The sequence below is a fragment of the Actinia tenebrosa genome, unplaced genomic scaffold (assembly GCF_029948245.1).
Source record: "Actinia tenebrosa isolate PJP-AT-01 unplaced genomic scaffold, QUT_ActTen_1.0 PGA_scaffold7__59_contigs__length_16204524, whole genome shotgun sequence".
In the NCBI taxonomy this organism is placed as follows: Eukaryota; Metazoa; Cnidaria; class Anthozoa; order Actiniaria; family Actiniidae; genus Actinia; species Actinia tenebrosa.
In genome coordinates this window covers 2,885,559-2,913,413 of record NW_028292584.1, presented here as the reverse complement: position 1 = coordinate 2,913,413, position 27,855 = coordinate 2,885,559, and the positions used below count along the sequence as shown (strand labels likewise).

The window sequence follows — 27,855 nt, the reverse complement described above, 5'->3', positions numbered from 1 at the left end:
CCTTCCCTTTCATTTTTTTCTTTGTTTTCATCATCTTATCAATTCTTCATCGTTAATCCCGTTTCTCTTCTCAACAGACGTGGTATATCGTGAACCACGTAATCCAGGTATGTGATGTGTATTCAGATATTTGCAATAATTACAAATTAAACCACGGTAATCAGCTATCAAAACAATTTATTAGATGATGCTGGGGGAAACACGAGTGGAATGCGACTCGAGTTCGATTCCCGGTCGGCTCAGTGTCGCATTGAGTAGAGCTGCTTATTGGTTCTCTCGTGTGCTTCGCGGGTTTTTCCCCTGTGCTTCGAGGGTTTTACCCCTGGTTCTCCAGTTTTCTTCCTACCGCACGAGAAATTTACTAAATTTTAATTCCATTTGCATGGCGTCCAAAAGGTTTGACGTGAACCTTTGGGTCGGGTATAATTTTTACATCTTTAGGTTTGACTTTCTTCAATATCTTTACTGAAATCCTTCACTCAATTATTTCAACTAGTTGTGGAAGTTCCATCGAACTTCAGCGGATGTTACCTCATCAAGGCCGTCAACTTGCTGCCAAAGAAAAAAATGCTGGCTCATGAAGCGAGACCAAAAACCTGCTTATTGGAATGTAGAGCTAACAATACCTTGTTTGCCGTCATTCGCAACGAGTCTTGCTACTGTTTCAACGAAAATGCATCGTTTGTGGTCCGGAATACTTCTCTTTGTAAACAGCCTTGCCCAGCCACCTTCAGTTACTCGTGTGGTGGAGAAGCAAACAATATCTACAGTGTTTATACCACAGGTATACCATGTGTAACAATAAAAATAACAACAGTATTACTTAACATATATATGTAAAACTTTGCACAGATTATTGGATTGTAGTGTATTTGGTTGTGTGTAACTATGAACGGACAGATAGGGAAAGTTTATACTTTTTGGCACTTTTCTTTTTTGTGCTTTCTTATGTTCTTTGTCAGTCAGTCAGTCGATCAGTCAGTCAGTCAGTCAGTCAGTCAGTCAGTCGATCAGTCGGTCAGTTGGTCAGTCAGTCGATCAGTCGGTCAGTTGGTCAGTCAGTCAGTCAGTCAGTCAGTTGGTCAGTCAGTCAGTTGGTCAGTCAGTCAGTTGGTCAGTCAGTCAGTCAGTTGGTCAGTCAGTCAGTCAGTCAGTCAGTCGATCAGTCAGTCAGTCAGTCAGTCGATCAGTCGGTCAGTTGGTCAGTCAGTCGATCAGTCGGTCAGTTAATCAGTCAGTCAGTTGGTCAGTCAGTCAGTCAGCCGCTCGATCGGTCAGTCAGTCAGTCAGTCAATCAGTCAGTCGATCAGTCAGTCAGGTCAGTCAATCAGTCAGTCATTCAGTCAGTCGATCAGTCAGTCAATCAGTCAGTCAGTCGATCGGTCAGTCAGTCAGACAGATAGACAGACATTTAGTCAGTCAGACATTCGGTCAGTCTGTTATTTAGACAGTCAGTCAAACATTCGGTCAGTTTATGATTATAATTCAGATAAATGATGATAAATGTCTTGTTATTCAATTTTCAGGTTTCGCACTGCCAGTAACAACACCACCACCAACAACAACAGCAACAGCAGCAACAACAACAACGACAGAACCAATACCAACCACCATGTTCGTGCCAACAACACGACCATTCGACAAGGCGTCCACAGGGGTTAGTAGAGTTATCTTATTCCCATTCAAATATCTTTCCCTTTCTTCGTTTAATTGTATTTCGTCTTCCATTATTTTTACTCGTCTTTCTGGAATTTTTTTTCCCTTCAACAGTTTACGGAGCTTAACGAACGCAATATAACGAAAGATAATGCACAGAAGGTTGTTCAGGAGCTCGTGAATCTAACGCAAACAACAGAAATGAATGGCGGGGACACACTTGCTGCTGTTGACATTATCAATAAACTTGCCACAGGGAACGTACTATCTCCTAAGAATAGAAATGAGACTGAACAGGCTGGACAGGTTAGTTGTAACACGACAAACAGGTTAATCAGGTATGTACAAACAGGTTGATCAGGTCTGTACAAACTGGTTGATTAGGTCTGTACAAGCAGGTTGATCAGGTCTGTACAAACAGGTTGATTAGGTCTGTACAAACAGGTTGATCAGGTCTGTACAAACAGGTTGATCAGGTCTGTACAAACAGGTTGATCAGGTCTGTACAAACAGGTTGATCAGGTCTGTGCAAACAGGTTGATCAGGTCTGTACAAACAGGTTAATCAGGTCTGTACAAACAGGTTGATCAGGTCTGTACAAACAGGATCATCAGGTCTGTGCAAACAGGTTCATCAGGTCTGTGCAAACAGGTTGATCAGGTCTGTACAAACGGATTGATCAGGTCTGTACAAACAGGTTGATCAGGTCTGTACAAACAGGTTGATCAGGTCTGTGCAAACAGGTTAAAACAGGTTGATCAGGTCTGTGCAAACAGGTTCATCAGGTCTGGTCAAACAGGTTGATCAGGTCTGTACAAACAAGATCATCAGGTCTGTGCAAACAGGTTCATCAGGTCTGTGAAAACAGGTTCATCAGGTCTGTACAAACAGATTGATCAGGTCTGTACAAACAGGTTGATCAGGTCTGTAGAAACAGGTTGATCAGGTCTGTACAAACAGGTTGATCAGGTCTGTACAAACAGGTTGATCAGGTCTGTGCAAACAGGTTAAAACAGGTTGATCAGGTCTGTGCAAACAGGTTCATCAGGTCTGGTCAAACAGGTTGATCAGGTCTGTACAAACAAGATCATCAGGTCTGTGCAAACAGGTTCATCAGGTCTGTGAAAACAGGTTCATCAGGTCTGTACAAACAGATTGATCAGGTCTGTACAAACAGGTTGATCAGGTCTGTAGAAACAGGTTGATCAGGTCTGTACAAACAGATTGATCCGGTCTGTACAAACAGGTTGATCAGGTCTGTACAAACAGGTTGATCAGGTCTGTGCAAACAGGTTCATCAGGTCTGTACAAACAGATTGATCAGGTCTGTACAAACAAGTTGATCAGGTCTGTACAGACAGATTAATCAAGTCACAAACAGGCTGATAAGGGCTCTACAAACAGGCTGATAAGGGCTGTACAAACAGGTTAATCAGGTCTGTACAAACAGGTTAATCAGGTCTGTACAGACAGATTAATCAAGTCACAAACAGGCTGATAAGGGCTCTACAAACAGGCTGATAAGGGCTGTACAATTTCTTTGACTCGTCAATACACATTCTTGTTCTCAGGCTATTGTTGAGACTGCAAGTCGTCTTCTTGGCAGTGAAAACGAGGAAAGTTGGAAATACATTAAAACGAAGAATACTACTAACCAAAAGGTGAGAGATAACATTTACTGTGTAAACATATGTATAACCTTCCTCGCCTTAACCATTATCAAGTGCTTTAGCTCCATGCATGTGGAGGCTTGGCCTCCCAGACATTTAACCTCAACCTCGACCTGAAACTTTCTTTTCACTGGTAATATTTCAGGAGAGGTCAATTGAGTGCCACATATGTCTCGTTTACAAAGTAGTTGTAACTAAAAAGAGTCATTTATTTGTAGACGTCATCACACAATGTTTTGGAGGCTATAGAAAAAATTGCCGTTGATCTGGGGTCTGGGCTCGAAAAGGATGAAAATGTTACCATAGAAACCGATCACGTGGGTAAGTACAGTTGTTAAGATAGATGATTGGAATGGGATGGATGGATGGATGGATGGATGGGTGGGGGGGTGGATGGATGGATGGATGGATGGATGGATGGATAGGTGGATGGATAGGTGGATGGATGGATGGATGGATGGATGGATGGATGGATGGATGGATGGATGGATGGATAGGTGGATGGATAGGTGGATGGATGGATGGATGGATGGATGGATGGATGGATGGATGGATGGATGGATGGATGGATGGATGGATGGATTATTGAACGTTAAAGGTTCAAAAAGCTTGATAACAATAGAATAACAGAAAATAACGTTTTTTTTCAGCCATGGGAATAATCAAGAAAAATATGGCCAACTTCACCGGTGATTCTTATCCACATTACGACCAGCTCAGCGAGAAATGGCAGTTAGGAGACAGGCTGTATATTCCCCCAGAAACAGCCGACGCCTTCAAGACGCGTGGTATATTTCTATCCTACTAGTTGAAGTGATGTTGGGAAATTCTTAACCATTTCTTTCCCTAAATTTGTTAATTTTCTTTTCTCTTTTTAGCAGAGGGCAGCGAGACTACAGTATTTTTCGTGCTGTATAATCGAATCAATAACGCTCTCAAAAGGTAAAAACCACATCACCACAATCTATGCTGCATTAAGTCCTACTCGAATCCATGGTCCAGACTCGTAGCAATAGCGAACCAATCACCTTTGCAGCAGTTTTCTCAGTAGAATAGAAATCCTGTTCCACGAACGACTACACAGTATCTGTTGTAAAGAGTACTACAAGGATAACGAGACAATTTTATTTTATTTTCTCAAGACAGTAATTAACCATTTTACTGCGATCATAGTTTTAAATTCTGAGATATTCTAGTTTATTCATTGAGCTAGTGGGACATAGCAACGGTAACTTTGATACTGATCGCATAAATCAATTAATTTTTTGCAGCAATTTGAAGGAAGGAACAGTCATCAATTCCCGGGTGTTATCAGTGGGGTTTGATCGAGATCTGATAAACCCGTTACCCAAACCTGTCGTCATTTCCTTCACTAAATATCAGGTAATTATAACCATAGTTTCCAGTTAATGCGTTGCGAGAGATTTTGAGCAAGGAACGGTCACAATACGGAATAGTCCCCTTCACAGTTCCCTGCGCCATCTTGAAAGGCAGCCGTGCCTTTGCATCGAAGCGAGACGAACGGTGAGCTTGGTAATGATAGAGACATGTGAATAATTGTCCAAGGTGTTTAAAAAGGTCTTTACCATTGCAAGCTCACCATTCTTCTCGCTTTCATGCAAAAGCACGGCTATATACCTTTCACGAGGGCGCAGGGAACTGTGAAAGGGACTATTGAAGAAATCGCTAAGTTTGTCCCACTGAGCTAAGCTACTGGTCACCCTGTGGTAATGCGTTTTTGGAAACGAGCATAAAATAGGGCCTTTTCCCTTGGGAGTAATGTTTTCCCATTCCAGACCACGTGTCTTTCCCTAGAGAACCGTTTCTTTGTTTAACGGTTGTGCATGAGAAGATATGAATGAGGATACAACTCAAACAAAGCATCTTATTCTCAAGAGATCGGACATCAAGAGATTGACACGTGGTATGAAATGAAAAATATATATACGCCCAAGGTAAAGAGGTCTATTAATTCGACTCTACTTCTTGCCACGTATAGTCTGTAGGTATGTTTTACTCCAAGGTCGTCCTTGTTGTCAAGGAGGGTGAAATCGTTCAACGTTCTCAGACTATAAAAACTCCTCTTTTTTTTTTGTCCAGATGGATAACTTAACAAGTCCAGTTTGTTCATTCCTCGACTTCAGCAACAAGTAAGTAAGAACACCAACGACTTTACATTTGGTCTAGTGACGCTTGCAAGCAAGATAACTCCAATGGGCCTTTTCTCAGATAGCGAACGTAGTGCATTCTGGTCTATCTTGGGCATAAACATGTGCGCTAGCATTGTCTTGTAATTGTTCAGTGGTATCAATCAGCTGAAATAATGTAATGAACCTCATTACCAGCCTGCAATGAAGGGTAAACACTGCCCGTCAAGTGCTATCTGGGTATCAATCAGCTCAATGATTATCATTACCAGCCTACAATGAAGGGTAAACACTGCCCGTCAAGTGCTATCTGGGTATCAATCAGCTTAATGATTATCATTACCAGCCTACAATGAAGGGTAACACTGCCCGTCAAGTGCTATCTGGGAATCAATCAGCTTAATGATTATCATTACCAGCCTACAATGAAGGGTAACACTGCCCGTCATGTATAATCAACCAGAGAGTATCCTATCTGGATATCAATCAGCTTATGAATCTCATGAATCCTATAACCGACCAGCCTTCAGTAAAAGACAAACAGTACCCTCCATTTTCATTTACCCGTGTCCATTTCTACTGAAAGTTTCTACCCGAGACATGAATTTTCTCCTTTTTTTCCAAACAGAACGTCAGGTGATTGGTCGAATCATGGTGTCAAAATGACGTCATTTGAAGGTAACAAGATTGAGTGCGAAAGTAACCACCTGACAAACTTTGCTGTTCTCATGCAAGTTAAAAAATTCAAGGTGTGTAAAATAACGTCAAATAGAGGCTTTGCACCATCACGTGCCTACGCCCATAATTCAGTTTGGACTGCCTGTGGATAGATAGCCGAACAATAAAATCCCTTTGCTCTTGGGAATTGAATTCTTTCTTATGTAAAACGATTGTATTATTTCTGCCATCTAACATGGCTGCCGTCACGTGATGGTGCGAAACCTATCAAACTAAATCTCTAAAGGGTAGGAGAGTGGACTACCTGTGTCATTTTGTTGAACGCTTTTTGGGCTTCCTGTGGTTTTAGCAATTAAAATCGTTTTGCTATGTTTGTTGTCAGATTTCCAAACCACATACACAGGCCTTGCAGATGATTACATACATCGGCTGTGGCATCTCGTTGTTTGGCCTGGCTCTCACCCTGGCCACCTTCCTATCTCTTGAGTAAGTAAATGTGTTCATACGCTGCATCAGCCAAGCACCGGAAAATGGAAGGCCTGAAAACTTTCACAAACAAGGACTCCGTTGTTTCCTTTTATCTTTCGCTTGTTTCTTCTCTCTCTTTATTCTCATCCTTTCCTTATTTTCGTTTGTTTGGTCATGTGTTCGTACTCGTACGTTTCTATCTTCCACCTTTCCTTCCTCGTATTTTTTCAATCTCTTTCTCGCTTTCTTTTATTTAAAATCTTTTTAGTTAATAGACCCTTTTCGAGTTCGAAATTACTGCTGTGTTTCTTGATTACAGACTCATTTGCTCAGGCTAAGCCTTGATGTTGTGAAGAATATTCACGTTTTCCAGTCAAGGTCCGTCAAGTTTCAAAGTGTTCGTATTGTTGAACTTGTGCATTCTTTACTTTACCGTTGGTATTTGCTAGTAATTAGACACTGATTCGAGGCTTAGCCTGAGCAAATGAGTCTGTAATCAAGAAACACAGCGGTAATTTGGAACTCGAAAGCAGCCGCCATCTTGGTTGATCTAACAAGAAAAGCTTAACGAGGAATGCTTTGTTATCGTCAACCAACATGGCGGCTTTGACGTAACAAGCACCCCAATAATTGCGAAACACTGTGTTTGCTCTTGCAGGACGTTGGCGTCTGAACGAACATCAATCCACAAGAATCTAGTGGTAGCCATAGGACTCGCACAGATCATCTTCTTGGCTGGTATTGACGTAGTTTATAATCCTGTGAGTAATGTTAATTTTTTCTCTCAATTTTCTTGACATTTCATTCAGAATGTCCTTGAGATCTCTGCGTTACATTTGATCATTGATTAATGTATTGTGCAACTTTTCTATTCGATTTTTTTTTTTTTTTTTCAATTTTTTCTCGTTCATAAATTGGTTGTGTGAATTATTTTATCCAATCAGATTGCTTGTAATACCGTTGTCCTGTCATTCATTATTGATTATTTTATTGTGTGACATTTTCTATCCAATCCGATCACTTGTATACACCATTGCGTTTTCACTAATCATGAGTTAATCTTATGACCTTTTCTATCCAATCAGATTGCTTGTAAGATCGTTGCGTTATGTCTTCACTACCTCTACACGGCAGCATTTACATGGATGTGTTGTGAGGGTCTTCATCTTTACACCAAAGTTATCGAGGTCTTCAGCTCTGAAGCCAGCAAAATGAAGTACTACTACATGCTAGGGTGGGGTGAGTAGTATTCGCCCTTTATTATGTACCTTACAGGGAGAGAGAGGGGGGTTGTATGTACCCTACATGGGTGGGGTGAGTAGTGCTATCCCTTCATTATGTACCGTACAGGGGGAGGGAGGAGTAATAAGGTACCTTACAATGGTGGGGTGAGTAGTACTAGCCCTTCATTATGCACTCTAGAGGGGGAGGGAGGGTTGATTATGCACACTACAGGGGTGGGGTCAGTTGTATCAGCCCTCTGCTATTAACAAGATCATCATCATTATCATGATCTTTCAGGAGTTCCTCTCATCATCGTGATCATCTCAGCTGCATCACGAATAGACGGCTACAGCACAGAATATGCGTAAGTATTATTTAAGAACACCGGGAACTAGAATACTAGAATACAATATGCGAGACTCGTACGGTCATACAAGCCGCACCTGTCCAGTGTGCAGGGAGACATGGATTATCGTGGATTCAAATATCCTTGACCACATGGCCACATGGTTACGCAGTCGGCACGTAAAGTCATTGGCTTTGCTTCTTCCCTTCATTCCTCTTGCTTTGTGCTGTTTTTAAAAATAGGGAGTGTTACGCCACACAGCAAACTTGTTTTTGGGTTGCACATTTTTGGTAGCAATAGCAATCATTGTGTTGTTCTTGTTTATTCAGGTGCTGGATATCCATCGATCATGGTTTGATTTGGGCGTTTGTCGGCCCTGTCCTCGTCATAATGTGTGTAAGTACCAATTATCGTAATCAAGCCTTTTTGCACCTCTCATCACCGTGTTGATATCTCCCCTCATTGGTAACAAATAATAAGTTCAGCTTCTCCTTGGGGAAGGCTCTGCTGCATGGCCATATAACCTTGTACATGCTTAGTATCCTGATATGGAAAGTATCTAATGGAAAAAGACATTTTGAAAAGGTTTTTTTTGGTATATGTGGAATCTTATTAGAGACCTTTAGCATCAGGTTTACCGTTAACTGCTGGGGATCAGGCCCAGAAACACACCCAGAAACACACCCACAAACACGCCCACAAACACGGAGAAACATTCATCATCAATGAAATTTAATATGGCGACTCTTCTAGCAACAACTTCGTTATGACGCCTTGCTAGATGTCGAAGTTTTGCTGTACCTAGCAAGAACATCGTGCTAAAGGTCTCTAATACCTTAAAGGGCTTTACGAACAAACCTAGAATGTGCCCTACCCAGTTATTGGAGCTTATCTCTGTGGCTCGTCCCTGCCACTTGTCCTATGTGCATTTTTTTCTTTTCTTTTTTTTTTTTTTTTTCTTTCTCTTTTTTCTTTTATTTCTTTTGTTTTTTATTGAAATAAACTGTTATCTTGTCCTCAAAGTTTCTTACCTCTAATTGAGCCCAGTCAGATTACATCCCGAAGCTCAAAACTGAATTCTATTCACATGTAGATCAATTTCGTTGTCATGGTGATGGTTATCAAAGTCATCCTCGCTTCTGTGACATCAATTCAGAACCCCGGCAACACTTCACAAGTTAAGTAAGTAATGTCTTAGCTTTCTGTGCGCATAAAATGCTGATCAGCGTTCCTGTATGGTGTCAGTGTTTACTCGGGCTACCTATGACTAGACAGTATTCATAACGGAAGTCTAGTCGATACTACTGGCTATCTATTAGTATATATTATTGATGCGATCGATATTTCTGTCTTTACTCGGGCTTCCTGGACAGCACAGTATGTCAAGTATATCGTGGGTTCTCCTAGTCGGTTCTTATGAACTTTTACTCGGGTTACCTGCAAAATTATTGAACTAGGATAACAGTATATTGACAATATATGATGGTTTTCTCTTAGGGCTGGTCTGAAGGGTATGGTCGTACTCCTGCCTTTACTCGGGCTAACATGGGTGTTCGGGCTGATGGCAGTCAACGAAAAAACCATTGCTTTTCAATACATCTTTGCCATCCTCAACTCCCTTCAGGTACAATTACAATACCTTATTAGTATTATTATAATGGTTTTGACGAGGCCTTCACTTAAAATAAAAAAAACAATATATGAGCCAAAACATTTGTTTAGAGTATTAGAGTATATGAAGAGAATATGAACTAAGAGAAGTAATCCTACCTATATAGTCTTGTAATCATCACGTGCACAGTTTGATGCTATTTGTAGCTGAGATATTTTGAGCGAACAACCTGATCGGTTGATTTCTTGAGGGTAGGCGGCTTCCAGTCTTGCAGTAAACAAAAGCATGTGTTTTTGTTGTGGACGGTAGCAAAATATGGCGCTTTTCGTGTCCTAAAACGAGGCATTAAAGGAAAGCATGATTATCGCGCGGGCATGGTATCGAGTCAAAAATAACATCAATGATTCTAAAAATAGCATCAAAGTGTGCACATGATGGGGCACGGAGATTACTTCTCTTAGATCATTTTCTCTTGAGTATACCTTTTATTTTATCATTTCAGGGTCTTTTCATATTCGCCTTTCACTGCATTGGTAACTCTGAGGTAACGATGAAAGCCGAACTAAAGTTGATAAAAAGATTTCAACCACCCAACACTTATACACTTATCCCAATTCCTCCAACCTTCCACAATGTCATTCATTCATATGTCTCATCCAATCCCACTGTACCTATCTATCCATTTATCCATCTGTCCCATCCCTTCCAATCCCATTTCATATATTATATTCCTCCATATTATTTCATTCATCTATCCAATGTCATCACATTTCATCTTTCTATCTATCCCACCCATTCAACCTATTCCATGCATCCATCCCATCCATTTCTTTCGTCTATAATTTCTATTGTTACGTAACTAATATTTCTTCATTCAGGTGCGTGTTGCTTACAAAAGACTCCACGAGAAACGAACTCTTGCTAAGAGTCTACCTGAACATTCTTTGTCATCTGGCAACCACCATAAGGTAAGGATTCACCATCCTTTGATAAACCAACCAACATTGAATTGGAATTTAGCGTGATGGGTTTTGCGGAGGGAAGAAATCCGGGGCACTTTCCATATATCTGGAGAAAACCAGAAATTCCGGTTGGAAAAGCAAACGGTATGTGTCATTCCGATCGGAAAGTTCCGGAAAACTGTTCCGATCGAGGTGATCCACTTTTCCCGCTCTTTTCGGTTCTTCCGATAGACGCGCGTACCATTGGTCGAACCAGAGAATCTGACTGCTACTGCTACACCACCCTTGATTTCCTAAGCTTAGTGACTTAGAATGAGAAGGATAGGGAATTGGTAGTTTCTTGGGTTTCAGTGCTAGATAACAAGAGCAAAGACATAGGTGAATGGACGTTTTTGACAATTTAATCAGTATCTAAAAATAGTAGATTTTAGCCTTTCGCGTGACGTATTCAAAATAAAAAAGAGTACTAGTTTGTACGGTTTTCGCGCGTTTAAAATGTTTATAGTATCTAAAATATTCACTTTTATTGTTCACTCATCTATTTCTTTCACTTTCTCATTCTCCCTTTCTAACATTAATCACTGTATATCACTCACTAGACTGTGTAGACGCCCAAATTATGAAAAGGAAGGAAGGGGATTCCCTGCACTCTTAGGGGATTCCCCTTCCTTTTGGGCCTCCTCATAGACTAGTGACTCAATTGTTCCCTTTACCTCTCTTTCTCTCTTTCTCTCTCTGTGCCTGAACTGTCTGTCTTCATTCTGGTGTCGTTCAGAATGTAGAGGTAAGATAGATAATACTCTCTCTTTTTTTAAGTCGACTGAAATATTTTGTTGGGGCACTTTTTATATTTTTGAGACCTAAACGACAACAATCTACATCTAACTAATTGGATTTACCACGGAAAGCCGAACGGGTTTTGCAATCCATTTGATAAGGCTACCGATAGATCGAATTAGAAGTAAAGTTTATTTTTGAGGAGGGAGGAAAACCGGAGAACCCGGAGAAAAACCCCCGAAGCTCAGGAGAGAACCAACAAACAACTTTACTCACATACGACACCGACAGCCCGGTGGGACTCAAACCCGAAACTCTATTGTTGTGCCTTGTGTCATGTCTGCCATCATGTGATGATGCAAATCATTTTTTCTACGGTAAATAAGGATTTTCCATCTTTAACCCTTAATTCAAATAATACTTGTAAATGTTAGGTGACATAAAGTCTGATACTTATTTTGTGCATTTCAGGAATTTAACAAGCGAAGAATGAACTCACGTGAAACCAACTCTACTGGAGACGAGGATATCATTGTTACCAAAGCCATTCGAAGTGTCTCAGGTTTGTTGTCATGACAACGGTCTTTTAACTTTTTAAGGTGGCTCAGTGCTAGTCGTTATTTTCAGCTTACACTTCTGATGGTGACTCCTTTGCATCCTTTATTGCACCTGAGATGCGCCTTCCGACATCATGCACGGGTAAACAAATCTACTTTTTTGACTGTTTCAGATGTGAAGCTGACTGGTGGAACTGATCACGTGGCCATGCAGACAGTAAGTATGGAAACTGACCCTAACGAACAAAGGGTTCCCATCACCTCCGAAACTGATCGCTTCAAAACAATTTGTTCTAAAGGTTTCAAAATTCAAATAACTTGAAAAAGTGGTCCCACCTCCTCTGGGTACGCCATTGACCTGTAATAAACAAAGCCAATCGTTTAAAAGATAAATGGATTTTAAGACGGACTAATAAATACCAACAAATAAAACGTAAATTACTTTCATAACTGATTGCTTATAAAAAAATGTCGAATACAAAAGATTATTTAACTGAACAGAGAGAGCCACAGGAAGCCCAAGAAGAGATATTGTGTTTTAAATGTGAGAATCTTATTCCTTCTACATATAGTTCGGAGATGCTGATTCGGGACGCTGGTCACTAAACTGTCCTTCACCCGACCCCCCGTAAGTATAACTAAACTATACTAAATAATAATAAATATTTAACTTTTTAAAACATAAAGTATCAAGATTGATTAATGATTATCAAATTTATCTGGTATTAATTTTAGATTCCTATAAAACATTTAACTTTATGTTATGGAGGTTTTGCATCATCACGTGCTGACGGCCACCATGTTGAATGGCAGAACAATAGAATCCCTTTACTCAGGGGAATTGAATTCTATCTGGCTCTTGTAAAACGATCGTATTGCTGGGTTTCAATCAGCTTATAAAAATCTTTGAATTTCATTATCTGCTCCAAGTATTGTTCAAACACTGACCACCATGTGTTGTCAATCAGAAAGAATTCTATTCTAAAACTTGTGCCTGATTAAGCTGATGAACATTACACACTAGACAGGAAATGACGTCAAAAGAAAACCTATCCCATCCATCTAAAATGGCTGCCTTCACGTGATCACATAAAACCTCCCTTGGTACAGACATCTTGATAACGTAATGATAAATGAGTGTTCGAATTCTACGTGTATTAAAGAGACCATAATATAGCAACTAATCCAGCTAACTGCATGCTAAGTAAATATAATATAGCTACTACTACTACTACTACTATAGGTGCATCGTTTTCCAGTCCGCCACCAAGGATCCCCGAGGAAATCCCCGCTCAGCTCCAGATATTCTTAACGGTAAAAATATTACAAATTTTGCTTTATGTTTTCTTTAATTCTGGTTTTCAGTCTCTTCATAGAAAAAGACGCAAATAATATCCCCTAGCTATCTACCTAGCTAACTGTTTTCCAGTCCCCCTCTAACAGCTTGATGCACGTCTATTCTTAACTGCTAGATCCTCGTTTTCCTCTATCTAAATATCAGTCTAACAGATTAATGCACGTCTTTTTTTTACCGCTAGATTCTACTTTTCCTATAAGCTTTCGAATCCCATCCTCCCTCTAACACCTTAATACACGTCTCTTTATGACCACTAGACTCTTCTTTCTTTCCAAAATCTAGTCCCCAGTCTTCTAAGAGGCATATCAAATTTCCCACGGAAGACTTTAGCAAACTAGCTAAGGAGTGTAATTTGACTTTGGTCTTCCTCAAAATGTCGGGTTCCTCCTACTCTATCCCCATTCTGGGAGTCAATCAATCAAAGACTTTATTTAAACGGGGTGCCCCATTTAGCTACCTGGCTGATATCCAGAGGGGCCCTGTAGTCTAACATCGCTCGACTGACAATGAGAGAAGTAATTAGCCCCCAGTACAAATATATCATGAAAACAAACTGTTTACCATAAAAAGATATAACTAGCTAAAAACTAGTGTGAGCTGCGTCGGTGTTTCTAATGAAACAGTAATGATGAAAAGGTAAATTATACACCGTGAAAAGATGAAAAAACTTACTGACGTTTCGGACGCTAGTCCTTCGTCGGAGTAAAAGAGAAAGAAGTGGTAGAAAGGAGTGTATATATATGATAGAATAAGACAAAAGAAACCAATGAGAGCAAGGTAGGCAAGGAAACAAAAACAAACAATCAAAAGACAAAAGAAAAGGTTAGTTGAAAGTAAAGCGTTCATTAATCCCGTTGGGACTAAGAGTGCCCAATAGGTGAATAAGCCGCATTTCTTTGGTCTTGCGACAATCATTGTTGCCGTTAAGCAAAGAAAGACCGAAAACAATGAAGTCAGAAAGAGAATGGTTAGCTAGATTAAAATGGCGGGAAACTGGTTTGGTGGGATCGTTATTGCGAATATCATAAAGATGATTGCAAATGCGATCACCAAGACGGCGGCCAGTCTCGCCCACATACAAAAGATTACAGCGGGTACATTTAATACAATATACAACATTAGAAGTGGTACAAACAAAATGGTCAGTGATTTTAACAGTTGATTTAGGACCGACAACAGAAGTGTGAGAGACTATGTGAGGACAAGTATAACAACGTTTACGAGAACAGCGAAAAGTACCAAGTTCTTTGTTAGAGGGAAGAACTCCCTTGACCAAGAAAGAACGGAGATTACGATCACGTTTATAGGAAAAGAGAGGGCGGTTGTTGAAAATAGCAGAAGTGCGAGTATCAGAGTCAAGCAGAGAAAAGTTGCGGTTAACAATGGGTTTAATGGAAATGTTAATAGGATGATACGTAAGAGTGAAAGGAATGCGGTCATTAGAGGGACGAGTGTGAGGAGTGAGAGCGGAAACTTTACGAATGGCGCGATCAATAACATGAGCAGGATAATTACGCTTAAGGAAGAAGGAACGCATCTCAGAACATTTAACAGAAAAATCAAGATCATCACTACACAAACGACGAAGACGAAGAAATTGCGAGAACGGAATAGCGTTAAGAGTGTGCTTAGGATGAGAAGACGAGTAGAGTAAATAAGAATGAGAGTCAGTAGGTTTGTAATGGACACTAGTGCTAAGACGGTCGTCATTAACACTAAGCAAGATGTCAAGGAAAGTGACTGATGTATCACTAACCTCCCACGTAAAGTCTAAGGCAGGGTGAAAAGAGTTAACAAAAGAGATGAAAGAATCCAAGTCATTACGCGAACAAGAAGTAGCACCAATACAATCATCAATATACCGTCCAAAAAACTCAGGTTTAGGTCCAGTATATTGTTGAAAAACAAGGTTTTCGATATAACCAACAAACAAATTGGCATAACTAGGGCCCATCTTAGTACCCATAGCAACACCGTTTATCTGCCGATAATACCGATCACCGAAAGAAAAACAATTAAGAGTAAGAACAAGTTCAGCTAAGCGTAACAAAGTGGGAGTGCTGGGCTCGAGGACAGGACGAAGATCGAAAAAATGCTGAAGAGCACGAAGGCCCTCATCATTAGGAATAACAGTATACAAAGATTTGACATCCATAGTAAACAAAAGCTTAGAAGAGTTATCTACTCAGTATTTTTCCGATGTTTCTTCTGCTTGTTCCACTTTCTCTCGCTCTGTCATGCGTTCCACTATTCGTAGTATGTGCTGTAAACGTGATGCCCTCACTCTTGATACTGCTGCTTGCCTCAGAGACTTGTCTAATGTCTGTCCGGCAGTGTTAGTTTCCTCCATTCGTAATCACATTCATACTCTTAACCGCCGTTTGTACCAGTCTTTGTTTGTTACTAAGCGTAATAAGTTTGTGTCTCTTGTTGGTTTTGATCCTTTTACACATGTTGAACATAGCAATCACAATGTCTTCAGTCATTCCGTTGTCACCATTCCCGAAGATTTACCTCTTTCTGATTCTGAAATTTCAGTTCTTAGCAAGGGTTTGAACTTCGTTCCTCTTGCTAAGAAATCTGATGAATTTCAGGTCAAGAAAGACTCTGAATCTTTTTTTCGCCGTACTCGCCTTAAAGCTTTTTTCTCCGACTCTTCTAACTCTAACTGTGAACGTGATGTCTTTGAGCGCCTCTGTCCTCGTAAGTCTAACTGGGTCCCTCCCGAGGGACAATTTTCTTCTCTTGATCTTTTTGTCAATAAGTGTCGCCGTGATATTTCTAATGTCAATCTTAACCGTAAACTCAGTTATTCTAATCTTTCTAAGGACGAGTGGTTGGCTTTACGTCAATTACGCAATCGTTCTGACATTGTTATTAAGCCCGCTGACAAAGGCGGTGCAGTAGTTGTCTGGCGTTCTGACCTGTATAAACAGGAGGCTTTACGTCAACTCTCTGATACTAATTTTTATTGTGAAGTGGATAAGGATCTTACCCCTGACAATCAAAAATTAGTTAAAGACACTGTTAACTCTTTCATTTCTGATGGCTCTTTACCCTCCACTGCTAAAAACCTTTTTGTTATTACTCCTCGTACTTCTCACGTCTATTTTCTTCCTAAGATTCACAAAGCTAACAACCCTGGCCGTCCTATTGTTTCTGCTTGTAGTTGTCCTACCGAACTCATCTCTAGCTATCTAGATTATCTCATGCTGCCTATTGTTCAGTCTTTACCTACTTATATTAAGGATACTAATCACGCTCTTAGTATTTTTAATGATTTTCGCTTTCCTGATAACTCTTCTAAGCTTTTGTTTACTATGGATGTCAAATCTTTGTATACTGTTATTCCTAATGATGAGGGCCTTCGTGCTCTTCAGCATTTTTTCGATCTTCGTCCTGTCCTCGAGCCCAGCACTCCCACTTTGTTACGCTTAGCTGAACTTGTTCTTACTCTTAATTGTTTTTCTTTCGGTGATCGGTATTATCGGCAGATAAACGGTGTTGCTATGGGTACTAAGATGGGCCCTAGTTATGCCAATTTGTTTGTTGGTTATATCGAAAACCTTGTTTTTCAACAATATACTGGACCTAAACCTGAGTTTTTTGGACGGTATATTGATGATTGTATTGGTGCTACTTCTTGTTCGCGTAATGACTTGGATTCTTTCATCTCTTTTGTTAACTCTTTTCACCCTGCCTTAGACTTTACGTGGGAGGTTAGTGATACATCAGTCACTTTCCTTGACATCTTGCTTAGTGTTAATGACGACCGTCTTAGCACTAGTGTCCATTACAAACCTACTGACTCTCATTCTTATTTACTCTACTCGTCTTCTCATCCTAAGCACACTCTTAACGCTATTCCGTTCTCGCAATTTCTTCGTCTTCGTCGTTTGTGTAGTGATGATCTTGATTTTTCTGTTAAATGTTCTGAGATGCGTTCCTTCTTCCTTAAGCGTAATTATCCTGCTCATGTTATTGATCGCGCCATTCGTAAAGTTTCCGCTCTCACTCCTCACACTCGTCCCTCTAATGACCGCATTCCTTTCACTCTTACGTATCATCCTATTAACATTTCCATTAAACCCATTGTTAACCGCAACTTTTCTCTGCTTGACTCTGATACTCGCACTTCTGCTATTTTCAACAACCGCCCTCTCTTTTCCTATAAACGTGATCGTAATCTCCGTTCTTTCTTGGTCAAGGGAGTTCTTCCCTCTAACAAAGAACTTGGTACTTTTCGCTGTTCTCGTAAACGTTGTTATACTTGTCCTCACATAGTCTCTCACACTTCTGTTGTCGGTCCTAAATCAACTGTTAAAATCACTGACCATTTTGTTTGTACCACTTCTAATGTTGTATATTGTATTAAATGTACCCGCTGTAATCTTTTGTATGTGGGCGAGACTGGCCGCCGTCTTGGTGATCGCATTTGCAATCATCTTTATGATATTCGCAATAACGATCCCACCAAACCAGTTTCCCGCCATTTTAATCTAGCTAACCATTCTCTTTCTGACTTCATTGTTTTCGGTCTTTCTTTGCTTAACGGCAACAATGATTGTCGCAAGACCAAAGAAATGCGGCTTATTCACCTATTGGGCACTCTTAGTCCCAACGGGATTAATGAACGCTTTACTTTCAACTAACCTTTTCTTTTGTCTTTTGATTGTTTGTTTTTGTTTCCTTGCCTACCTTGCTCTCATTGGTTTCTTTTGTCTTATTCTATCATATATATACACTCCTTTCTACCACTTCTTTCTCTTTTACTCCGACGAAGGACTAGCGTCCGAAACGTCAGTAAGTTTTTTCATCTTTTCACGGTGTATAATTTACCTTTTCATCATTACTGTTTACCATAAAACGTAGGATAAACATAAAGACATTAAAAATGGGCTAAAATATATTGTCTAAAAAGTTAAAAACTGAACCATTAAAAAAGGTTAAAAACTGCGCTTCTTCTGTCGTCACGTGACTATATGTCAGTCACACCTTAAATTAACAATCATTATAAACCATTCAACTGCTTGTCTTCTGTCTTCATTGGCTAACTTGAATCGACCTGACACAATTTTATTTATTATTTTATTTATGTTGTTTTTTCGTTTTGTTTTTGTTTTTTTTAGATCTATTAAAATCGATTTTTTACTGATAACGACACACAGCATGTTACGAAATTGACGACATGCCACAACTCTGTGTCGACACTCGGTCACTGCTCGTCCAATCAATATGCTCATACACGACACGGCACAGTGACGCCTACACCGTACCATCCATTTTTCCTGCACAGTGATGCAAAAACTAATCTCAGGGGATTATTTATTCAGTCTATCACAAACCAATATTGATAACTTGTTGGAATGTCTCTACAACAGGTCCGAAAGCAACGCCTCGAGAAAGCTATAGAAGCGACGGAAACTACCCGACTGACAGACACAGATATAGAGGAGGTAACCAAGACAACAGACGCGAAGAAAGTAGCTCTACCAACAAATACCAAAGATTTTAGAAGGCCACAAAAACGTAGGAAAGCGTCAAAGTCTAGACACTGAAAAAAAAAAACAGTTTTCATTCAGGATTTATACCTGAATACCTTAAACAAGCATTGTAGTCGTTCAATAGATGGTTTTCAACCATTCCCAAGAGAATTAAATAACAAAAGACACGGCGGCCATGTTGGAGGATATAACAAAAGAATTCATTAACAATTCTTTTGTTAAGTTCCTCCAACATGGCCGCCGTGAAAACCATCAATAGAGACTGTTCTTTTTGGTTTCCACCCACTTCCCTTTCCTTCCCCCAGGAAAAAAACTGATTGGCTCTCAGTATTAGCTCTTATAGCAATGAGAGCCAACCAGAAGAAGAACGTGTTGCAAATATTCCCTCTTCCAATGTCAGTCGCTCGAACCAAAAAGACAGGTGTGAGTGACGTATCGTGATATACCACTTAGTATAGCGCTGTAATTAGATAAATGAGTATCTTCCTACATTTAAGTGACTTTCAAGTGGAACCCATTTGATTGCATGGGCTTTTTATTTCACGAAATACTGACTGATTCGAACATTCTTTTCTTTGCAAATATTGCATGCAAGCTCTGTAATTAGATAATGAGCATCATTATCCTTGCATTTTAGTGGCTTCCACGGGATGGAAGGCCATTTAAGTGCTTGGGTTTCTTACTTCACAGAAGAGTAATCCTTCGACCATTCTTTCACTAACAAATATTGCATGCCAAAACTAGTTATTACTGTGTGAAAATGGCGTGATATACGCAAAGATAAATTTTAGTCATGTCAGTAGGGTACGTGTGACAGACACATATATTAATAATACGTAGTCTTAGTCTGGAAGTTTTCTAAAGTTTGTACAGTTAACGAACTCCAATAGTTATGAACATCGCTTCCACCTATTAGCAATTCCGAACTTCATGGAAAAACGGGGTCAAGTTGGCATTGCAGTGCATTTTTAGGGTACGACGCCATCTTGGAACCGACGTCCAGTAAAACAGCCCCATCATGCACTGCAATGTCAACTCGATCCAGACTTTTCCTCAACCTCGTAATGGCTAATTATAGGGTGGGCTGAAATATTTTCAACAGATTTGGTACGAATATTATATATTGACAATACAGTATATCAGTATATCCTAACGTAATACAGTATATGCTATTTGCTTAGTTAATGTTGCAAATTCGTACCTTAACTGTACAAAATTCATTAAGTACCTCGAGTAACGAGGAATAGATCCCTCGCAGCACTTCAGAATTCAGCTCAGTTTGTAGGGCAAAACAATAGGTTTATAGTACTCAGAAGATTGAAATTCTGGCCGAAATTCTTTTGTTTTGTCCTAGATCCAAAGAGTCCACTTACAGCACGTCGGAATGTAGCTCAATTACGAGGACAGAACAATAGGTTTCCAATTCTCAGGACATTAAAATTCTTTCGTTTTGTCCTTCAAATTGAACTGCTTTGGCGTCACATGCAATGGGTCTATTAAGGTGCAACATGGTTTAATATATTAGTTTTTTTAGGCAAAGCACGTTTTTATTGTGGGTGGATAGAGTCGGGCTGGAGACATCCGTGGCCTTCCCCCTGACTCTAGTAGATATTAGACCTCTTTACCTTGGGTGTAATATTCCCATCACAGACCACGTGTCATTCCCTCGAGTATCATTTCTTTGTTTTAAGGTTGTGCGTCAAAAGACACATGAATCATATGATGATACAACTCAAAAAATAATCTTATTTTCTAGAGAACGAAACGTTAAACATTACGCCAAAGGTAAAGATGTCTATTCCATGACCTGCAAAAAATATATATAACTTTTAAATAGTAGGAGAAAAATATATAACGTATCTTTTCTAGATTTCAAATTATTAAGAAAGTATAGCCATGAAATAGGGTCTCTTCTTGGTGCTGCAGATCTACGATTTTACTTCGTATTTCAGATCATTTTGTTTTGGCTGTTTTTACTTCCCGTCTGCTCTACAGCACAAAGAATGAGCCGTATAAGATCTAGAAGTTTTGATTGACTAGATAAAAATGATTATAAATGTACAATATATATATTTGCATACAACAGACTATATAGGCCATGTGGGATGGGCTCTTTAGTACATATGAGCATGCGCCGGCACTTATAAGCATGTGTAATCCTAGTTAATCTCCCATAATCGTTTGTGAGTTAGGCGGACAGGTGTTCTGGTCTAGCTTGGGTGAAAACGACACCGTATAATGGTTGAAGAAAAATACTTGTACCCAAGCTAGAGCAGAATTCACCAGGTTTGTCAGTCACTTGACAAAATTTTTAAGGCAACGGATAGATATGTGCACGCACATATATCTGTAGAATAGTGGTAAAGTCTTGTAATAAATATAAACAAGAAAAAATGGAATGAATTTGTATCACTTTTTGACTGAGTAACAACCCCATGACGCAAGGGATTGTGGGGGTGCGTGAGATCAAAAATCTCCGCCAACTCGCCTCATCTAATTCCTTCCCACAATCCTTTGCACCACAAGGCATTCCCACAATGCAATGCCAACTTGACCCATTTTCTTTCTCAACCTCGGAATGGATAATTAGAAACTGGAGTCGAAAATCACTGGTCGCAATCACACATCTACAAAGTCTCAATGCCTCTTGTTGTTTTGCCATTCAGCATAGCCAGGGGTTGGACACGGCGCCAGTTTAGCTGTCAGAACGCAAGCATGCGAAACCTCTATGTCACAAGCGTTCCTCGGGGAATAGGATAAGAGAAGTGGGCCCTAATTCGAAAATACAAGTTCCTTTATGTATCGTGTGTTTCATAACCGCATTTTGTCGTCCGAAGTTACTGAAGGACAAGCCATGCGATGGTACATGATGGTAAGTATGTGATGTAATTTAGTAGCAATGGAAAAATAATTGATATACCTTTTTCAAAAAAGGTTATCGTAGCCAAAGGCGATAATCAATAGCTCATTCCAAGATCCAAGGATAACTGGCTTGACTTGCTGTAACTTATTATCATCAGCCCGTGTTAAGATATATTTCAAGTGTTGTTTGTAGTCGACAAACCATTTCAGAGGCCTCGATTATTCCTGTTTAGTTGTGTAGGAATAATTCTTTCCCGTCCGTCTTGGAATGACCTTTCGTCTATCCTCTATGCTCCAACGACCCTTTTTGAAATAGGTATATATAATATAACTGAGAAAAAATAGAGAAATATATTACTTAGCCTAATAGTTTACAAACCTTCACAGAACTGAAATGTATCTTATATTTATAATTTATTAATCTATTCATTGCGCTTATTAACAATTTGACGCGCAAATCTTCACATTAAAAATTCGAAAAATATAATTTATTTCTTCAATATCACCGAGGCCTTTCTCTCTCCCATGCTAAAACAAACATTGCTTCTGAGTCTATTCCTCTTTTCTACCCCTCCCCTCAAGGTAACAGGTTTGAGTGCAAAATTCACATCCCTTGTTCCAATAAAGAATAGGTCGTTGACGATCATTCCTCCCTAGAGAATAGAACAATAAAAAGAAAGACATAGCAGCCTTCTATTTTGCTTGAGACTTTGAGACCAAAACAAAAAACAACTAATCGTTGCATGGCGTGCATCGCTTCCCATGAGAATAAAAGTACGAAAGATGTGGTCGTCATGTGGCACTGCTTGACATGACAAAAGACACCAAGTCAAAGTCAACCAAAATGGTGGATGTGATGTGACATGCGCCTCAATAAATATGGCGGGTATATGATGCTATCAGCACTTGGCATTTTTACCAGCTGACCTGCAAGCTTCCGAAAATCACATAAATTCACCTGATTGATTCAGAAAATGTAAAGATTGTTCGTGACATTCATGATCAAAGCGAGGCGCTTGACGAAGGAAAATGATTTCTGTGTACAGCTGACGCTGGATAGAGCATATTTACTACTAGATACTATCTAGCCATGACATATCTATGAAGGGATCAAGCAGTGAGAACTGAGATGACTCTTATCTCATGTGACCTGAAAGGACTGACGTAACGGTGAGCTTTAATATCAAACCATTATGTATCGTACGTATAAAATTTTGACTGTTTGTCAGTGATTTTGGTGTAATCTTCAAAGCGACGTACAACTCAAGTTGACTGTATAAGAAAATTAAATATTGCAATATCAATTAAACTAGGGAAGCAACCAAAGATTTAAGGGCCTTACGATATGATGACGTCATTTAATACCAATTTAGATGCTTGGACGTGGGGTCCTGGAGTGAATGGAATTCATTGCAAGTGTCTTAGGAAAGGACAGGGAAAACTTGTCTATGTGAATTCTTAGGTACGTCCCTTTTGTACGTCGCTTTTGTACATTTGCCTATCGCCTTCCGTTTGGTGGACGTGAATCGGTTCGACAAATAAATGAACGATGAATTTTCTTAAAACAAACAGCTGTGTTGACGTTGCCTTTACACAAGAGATCACGTGGTGTGTGCTTGTTCTTGACAGGTGTCGTTGTGTCAATAGATTCTGGCGCGAAATCATACATTAGGTCCGAATAAATCCATTCTTTCAAAAGTGTGGCCAATGGTAACTTATCTCTTTGGCACCAAACTGAAACAACCAAAAAATACCATTTACCGTTTCTAGGAAGACAGGATTTGGAATCTATTTTTTTCTGGATTTGAAGACGAAAATTACGGACGAGGAACTGAAACAACCGTAGAAAGATAGTAGAGAGATTTTGAGCTTTTACACCACGAAAAGAAAACCATACCGATGTTTCCTCTTTAAACTCGTATATGAACATTTTCAATCCAGGGAAAGTCGGTTGAACACCTTGGGAGTCGGTTTCATTGAATGTAAACATGTCCGCTTTCTTTGCATTCTTTGCTTTTCTTGTCGTGTATCATGCAACACAAAGTCAGGAAACAGCCGATTTCTACGTTTATCATTCGTTTAAAGCTCTCGATTCTTCGCCTATTATAAAGGTTTTGAAAGTCCAAGGACAGTTGAATTGTGCTTTTTCTTGTTCACGTTTACCTAACTGTCGTTCTTTTAACTTCGCACACAAGAAGGACTTGAATGGAAAACATTTATGTCAACTGTTGCCAAACGAAAAGCAGGAGAGTAAAACGTTAAAAATAAGCGACGTTTTTCACTACTACGAAAAGTCAAACCCAGTAAGTTAACATTATTTTAACTCCTGGATTACAAGATTTTTTATAGTTAATTTTGTATGACATCTTTATTTCAATTTTTTTAAATAATTTATATAAAAATAGTAATATATTTTCTTTTGACTATAGAAAGTTTTCGCTATTTTTGAAACTCCAGCAACCTTTACAAAGTAAAACATAGTTCTTTGAATTATACGTAACTTAAACTGATTGGCAACACATCTGTGTAAATAAATGATTCAATTTTTATTCCAGTCATTGAGAATTTTTTTTTTTTTTTTCAGGATATTTTTATACTTTCATCAGTTTATAAATGCCAATATGAAAAAAAAAAACACAATTACTTGTTGCCCCTTCATAAGTTTGCAAAAATATTTAATCCTCTAAATAACATTGAGCCATAATATAAGTGAACCATTTTCAAAAGATTTCACGACAAACGCCCTTTACATGTGTAACAATTTCTGGCTTTTTCAATAATTATTCTTCCTTCAAAATTAAAGTTATAATAATCAGAATTATTTTCTTGAAATCTGTCGTCAAACGAGAATTACAAAATTAGGACCAGCTCACATATGGGACAATGTCTATTTGCTCAACTATTCAAATTGAGCCATCATTACGTCGTACTGCTGTTCGCAACACAGAAAACATTTACACCTTCAAAACGGCTGTGTATCGAACCGAACCGAATTTTAAAACGTTTTAAAAATATTTTTGGTATAAACTAGACTTATTTTGAATCATATTAGTTCTTAATTTCATATTGGCTAGATATTTGTTTTCCCCCTCTTCAACTTGACAAAAAATATTTTTCTTCCTATTTATTTTTGCTCTCAACTAATGTCAATTTTAAAATAAGTACAAAATGATTTTAATTAGTAGCTTTCTTTAGTAGGTTAAGGAATATTTTCATTCGTTTTTTTCCCAGGACCCTTGTAATAGCCATCCGTGCCAAAATGGCGGGAAATGTGACGTCATTGCAGGACTACGTAACTTTACTTGCACATGTACACCAAAGTTTAAAGGAAGATTCTGCGAATTAGGTTTGTTACGGTTTGTTTAGAATTACAGAATTTCATTTTCCATTTATTGTGATACGTGACTTTTTCACCGCCGTACAAAAAAATGTGGTTGACTTAATACTTTAGTGCATAAGGAAAGAGGGTTAAATTATAAAGAATAGAAAACGGCATCTGCACTGCAGATATCTGGCAGATACTGACTAGCCATTACGAGGTTGACGAAAAACTGGGCCGAGGTGGCATTCCAGTGCATTGTGGGACTGTCTTAGGGGACAAAATAGACGCCATATTGGAAATATGTCACCTAAAACTAGAAATGGCTATTAATGAGCCCAAGCTAATTCCTTAACTAACACTCACATTAACCTGCCGATGTTGAGGGGGAAACTGGGTCGAGTTGGTATTCCAGTGCATTACTGGACTGTCTTAGGGAATTTCGTTGACTCAATATTATAACCAATCAGATTTTTTAATCTTTCGTATATTCAAAACAGATAACTGGACCAAGATCAATCCGAATCCCATATGTTTTGGAGCCCGAGATAGCACTTGCGGAACATTTTCCGTCCAGCGGACTGGCGTATGTATCCAAATCAAGCTGGTCTATCGATCCGGTTACGTGACATGCGATACGAGTGATCCAAAAGGAAAGGGCTACTGGGGATGCGTTTTAAATGGCCGTCACGAATTCCTGTCCGTGGTTATCACCGATATTAATAACATAGTACTTCTACCAGGTTCAGGTTCATTCCTCCTTCCAGGCACGCACGTGTATGACCTGCATGGTATGACTGCGACATCCAAAGAGTTGGTTTATCCAGAATTACCTGGCTTGTTTCCCGTCACGTCTGGCAAGGTCTACCGTATTTGGTTTGGTCAAGACTTAGATGATCTTTCAGAGTCAGACAACGGTGGGTCAGTCTGTTCTGACGTGTACTGTATTTATCAATGATGAACAAGTGGTCACATTATCGTTATCATCCGCCATGTTTTATGAGCCTGTTTTTGTTCTAGACCAAGGCACTAGCACTTTTTTTCTTTTTACACGATGGTGCCATTTTACTACCACTACCAAAATGCTCCACAAATTTTCTTTCTTATTCAAATTTGCAATTCCTTATGAGAATAGGAAGACAATTGGTGCTAATTAACTGTAAGCAAAAGAAGGTATTTGTAGCTAATGACGTAAATGTCATGGACCTTTTAGTGAAAAAAGATGTTTTTTTCTCAAAATATAAAAACAAAAAAAATAGCCTTTTAAAAGCTTCTAAAATAGGATATTTGTATTATAGCGTCATTTACTACCACTACCAGGATCCCTTGCACACTTTCTTCTGTTCAGTTAATCAGCACCAATATTGACTTACTATTCTCATGAGGGAATACAAATTTGACTAAGTAAGAAAATTCGCAAAGCATTTTGGTAGAGGTAGTAAAATAACGCCATCATGCAAACGCCCTATTGTCTTTTATTGCGTTTTGGCATTTCGTTAGGTCCATCTGTCAGACAAGTTTGGAATTCAAATTTGCGTATCTTTGCAATAACACAAAGACGTTTTGGACAAATTTGTATAGCGGAGACTTGGAGCATGCGCAGACTTTGTTCACATGTGTCAATCGAGGGTTATATGTTCTTTAAGGGTTGAGGGGGAAATTACATTTTTCGTCGCAGGGGAATGGGGACACCAATTGATTTGGCTACCACATATAGTCCCCTTGCAGCACATCGGAATGCAGCATCAATCTCGAATGCAAAACGATAGGTTTCCAATTCTCAGGAGATTGAAATTCTTTTGTTTTGTCCCCCAAATTAAGATCAGTTGGTTGACGTCACATGCAGGAGGTCTATACACTGCTTTCCTACGACCTTTCGATTCACTGATTTGATTCATTGTATTTATGCAAAGTGGCCCATTAAAGTTGAATTAAAAATAGCCAAATAGAAATGTTTTGTGGGTGGAAAGAAACTAGTGAATAGATGAAAGCTTTTTGGAAGAGGAATCAAATATCTTAATCGTTAGGTTAATAAATTTGTGTTAAATAGCTGTGTGTGCGTTATATTTGTAAGTAAAGCGGACTTAACGTGTTATAGTAAATATTTAGCCATCTAAATTAAAGCAAAACCCTGTATTTGTTTTAGCTTTGTTTCTTATTCATGCAAGTCGAAGTTAAACAACTGTTATGGGAGTAAGGTGGGGAAATAATACTTTCCCTCCGTACTGAAGTTGTCAGTTAAAAAAAAGCACTTGAAATTGTCCACCATCTTGAATTTAACCACAGGGATCCCGCGCGAACGTCAATATAAGTTTGATAGTTCCTTGTACTCGTCTCGCGATTTTTATTTGAGTGCGTATTTGTTCTCTTTTAATTTCTAATTCTTTTCGACTGGTGTGAGTGCTGACGAAAAAGAAGAGTTCGTAGTCGTAAAAATGACAGTAGAAGTGACTTCTGACTAGCAAGCAGCTTGTATTAGCCACTCCGAGGTTGAGAAAAAAACTGGGTCGAGTTTACATTGCAGTGCATTGTGGGACCGTATTAGGGGACATATTTCCAAGATGGCGGCTATTTGCTCCCCTTAAATTAAACAGCCCTAAAACGCACTGCAATGCCAACTCGACCAAATTTTTTCCTAAACCTCGGAATGGCTAATAAGGGCCGACTCAGCCAGAGCAGAGGTAAAAACTCTGGCCAGAAGTTTCATTACGACACA

General features: G+C 39.2%; 3 protein-coding genes across 3 annotated transcripts in view; all 3 read left to right on the top strand.

Moving 5' to 3' along the window:
- The window catches only part of LOC116306897 (uncharacterized), a 57,459-nt gene extending 36,102 nt beyond the window's left edge, over positions 1–21,357 (top strand). The window contains exons 19-43 of the mRNA XM_089040275.1: positions 78–107; positions 497–784; positions 1,527–1,657; positions 1,771–1,962; positions 3,228–3,317; positions 3,545–3,647; positions 3,977–4,114; positions 4,205–4,268; positions 4,598–4,709; positions 5,427–5,476; positions 6,102–6,222; positions 6,534–6,637; positions 7,278–7,380; positions 7,705–7,858; positions 8,141–8,207; positions 8,519–8,585; positions 9,283–9,371; positions 9,687–9,813; positions 10,304–10,345; positions 10,680–10,769; positions 12,012–12,102; positions 12,271–12,314; positions 12,670–12,725; positions 13,341–13,411; positions 18,836–21,357. Of these exons, the coding sequence (XP_088896401.1) occupies positions 78–107; positions 497–784; positions 1,527–1,657; positions 1,771–1,962; positions 3,228–3,317; positions 3,545–3,647; positions 3,977–4,114; positions 4,205–4,268; positions 4,598–4,709; positions 5,427–5,476; positions 6,102–6,222; positions 6,534–6,637; positions 7,278–7,380; positions 7,705–7,858; positions 8,141–8,207; positions 8,519–8,585; positions 9,283–9,371; positions 9,687–9,813; positions 10,304–10,345; positions 10,680–10,769; positions 12,012–12,102; positions 12,271–12,314; positions 12,670–12,725; positions 13,341–13,411; positions 18,836–18,969 (2,558 nt within the window). The 3' untranslated portion in view covers positions 18,970–21,357. The remainder of the gene's footprint in view (positions 1–77; positions 108–496; positions 785–1,526; positions 1,658–1,770; positions 1,963–3,227; positions 3,318–3,544; positions 3,648–3,976; positions 4,115–4,204; positions 4,269–4,597; positions 4,710–5,426; positions 5,477–6,101; positions 6,223–6,533; positions 6,638–7,277; positions 7,381–7,704; positions 7,859–8,140; positions 8,208–8,518; positions 8,586–9,282; positions 9,372–9,686; positions 9,814–10,303; positions 10,346–10,679; positions 10,770–12,011; positions 12,103–12,270; positions 12,315–12,669; positions 12,726–13,340; positions 13,412–18,835) is intronic.
- Positions 14,948–18,638, top strand: LOC148905351 (uncharacterized). The gene is made up of 2 exons (XM_089040198.1): positions 14,948–17,514; positions 18,584–18,638. The coding sequence occupies exons 1-2, from the start codon at positions 15,692–15,694 to the stop codon at positions 18,636–18,638; spliced, it is 1,878 nt and encodes a 625-aa protein (XP_088896324.1). The 5' UTR covers positions 14,948–15,691.
- Positions 21,358–23,526: 2,169 nt separating the features above from the next.
- On the top strand, positions 23,527–27,188 carry LOC116306896 (uncharacterized). The gene is made up of 3 exons (XM_031717027.2): positions 23,527–24,123; positions 25,052–25,166; positions 25,640–27,188. The coding sequence occupies exons 1-3, from the start codon at positions 23,809–23,811 to the stop codon at positions 26,095–26,097; spliced, it is 888 nt and encodes a 295-aa protein (XP_031572887.2). The 5' UTR covers positions 23,527–23,808; the 3' UTR covers positions 26,098–27,188.
- Positions 27,189–27,855: the final 667 nt, after the last annotated feature.

Bases quoted from the DNA above. Each gene is read 5' to 3' on its own strand.
- LOC116306896 (XM_031717027.2), top strand. From the start codon at position 23,809: ATGTCCGCTTTCTTTGCATTCTTTGCTTTTCTTGTCGTGTATCATGCA. The intron at 24,124-25,051 runs GTAAGTTAACAT...TTTTTTTCCCAG, and splicing joins ACTACGAAAAGTCAAACCCA to GACCCTTGTAATAGCCATCC. The intron at 25,167-25,639 runs GTTTGTTACGGT...TATTCAAAACAG, and splicing joins AGGAAGATTCTGCGAATTAG to ATAACTGGACCAAGATCAAT.
- LOC148905351 (XM_089040198.1), top strand. From the start codon at position 15,692: ATGCGTTCCACTATTCGTAGTATGTGCTGTAAACGTGATGCCCTCACT. The intron at 17,515-18,583 runs GTATCATCCTAT...TGTTTTTTTTAG, and splicing joins CGCATTCCTTTCACTCTTAC to ATCTATTAAAATCGATTTTT.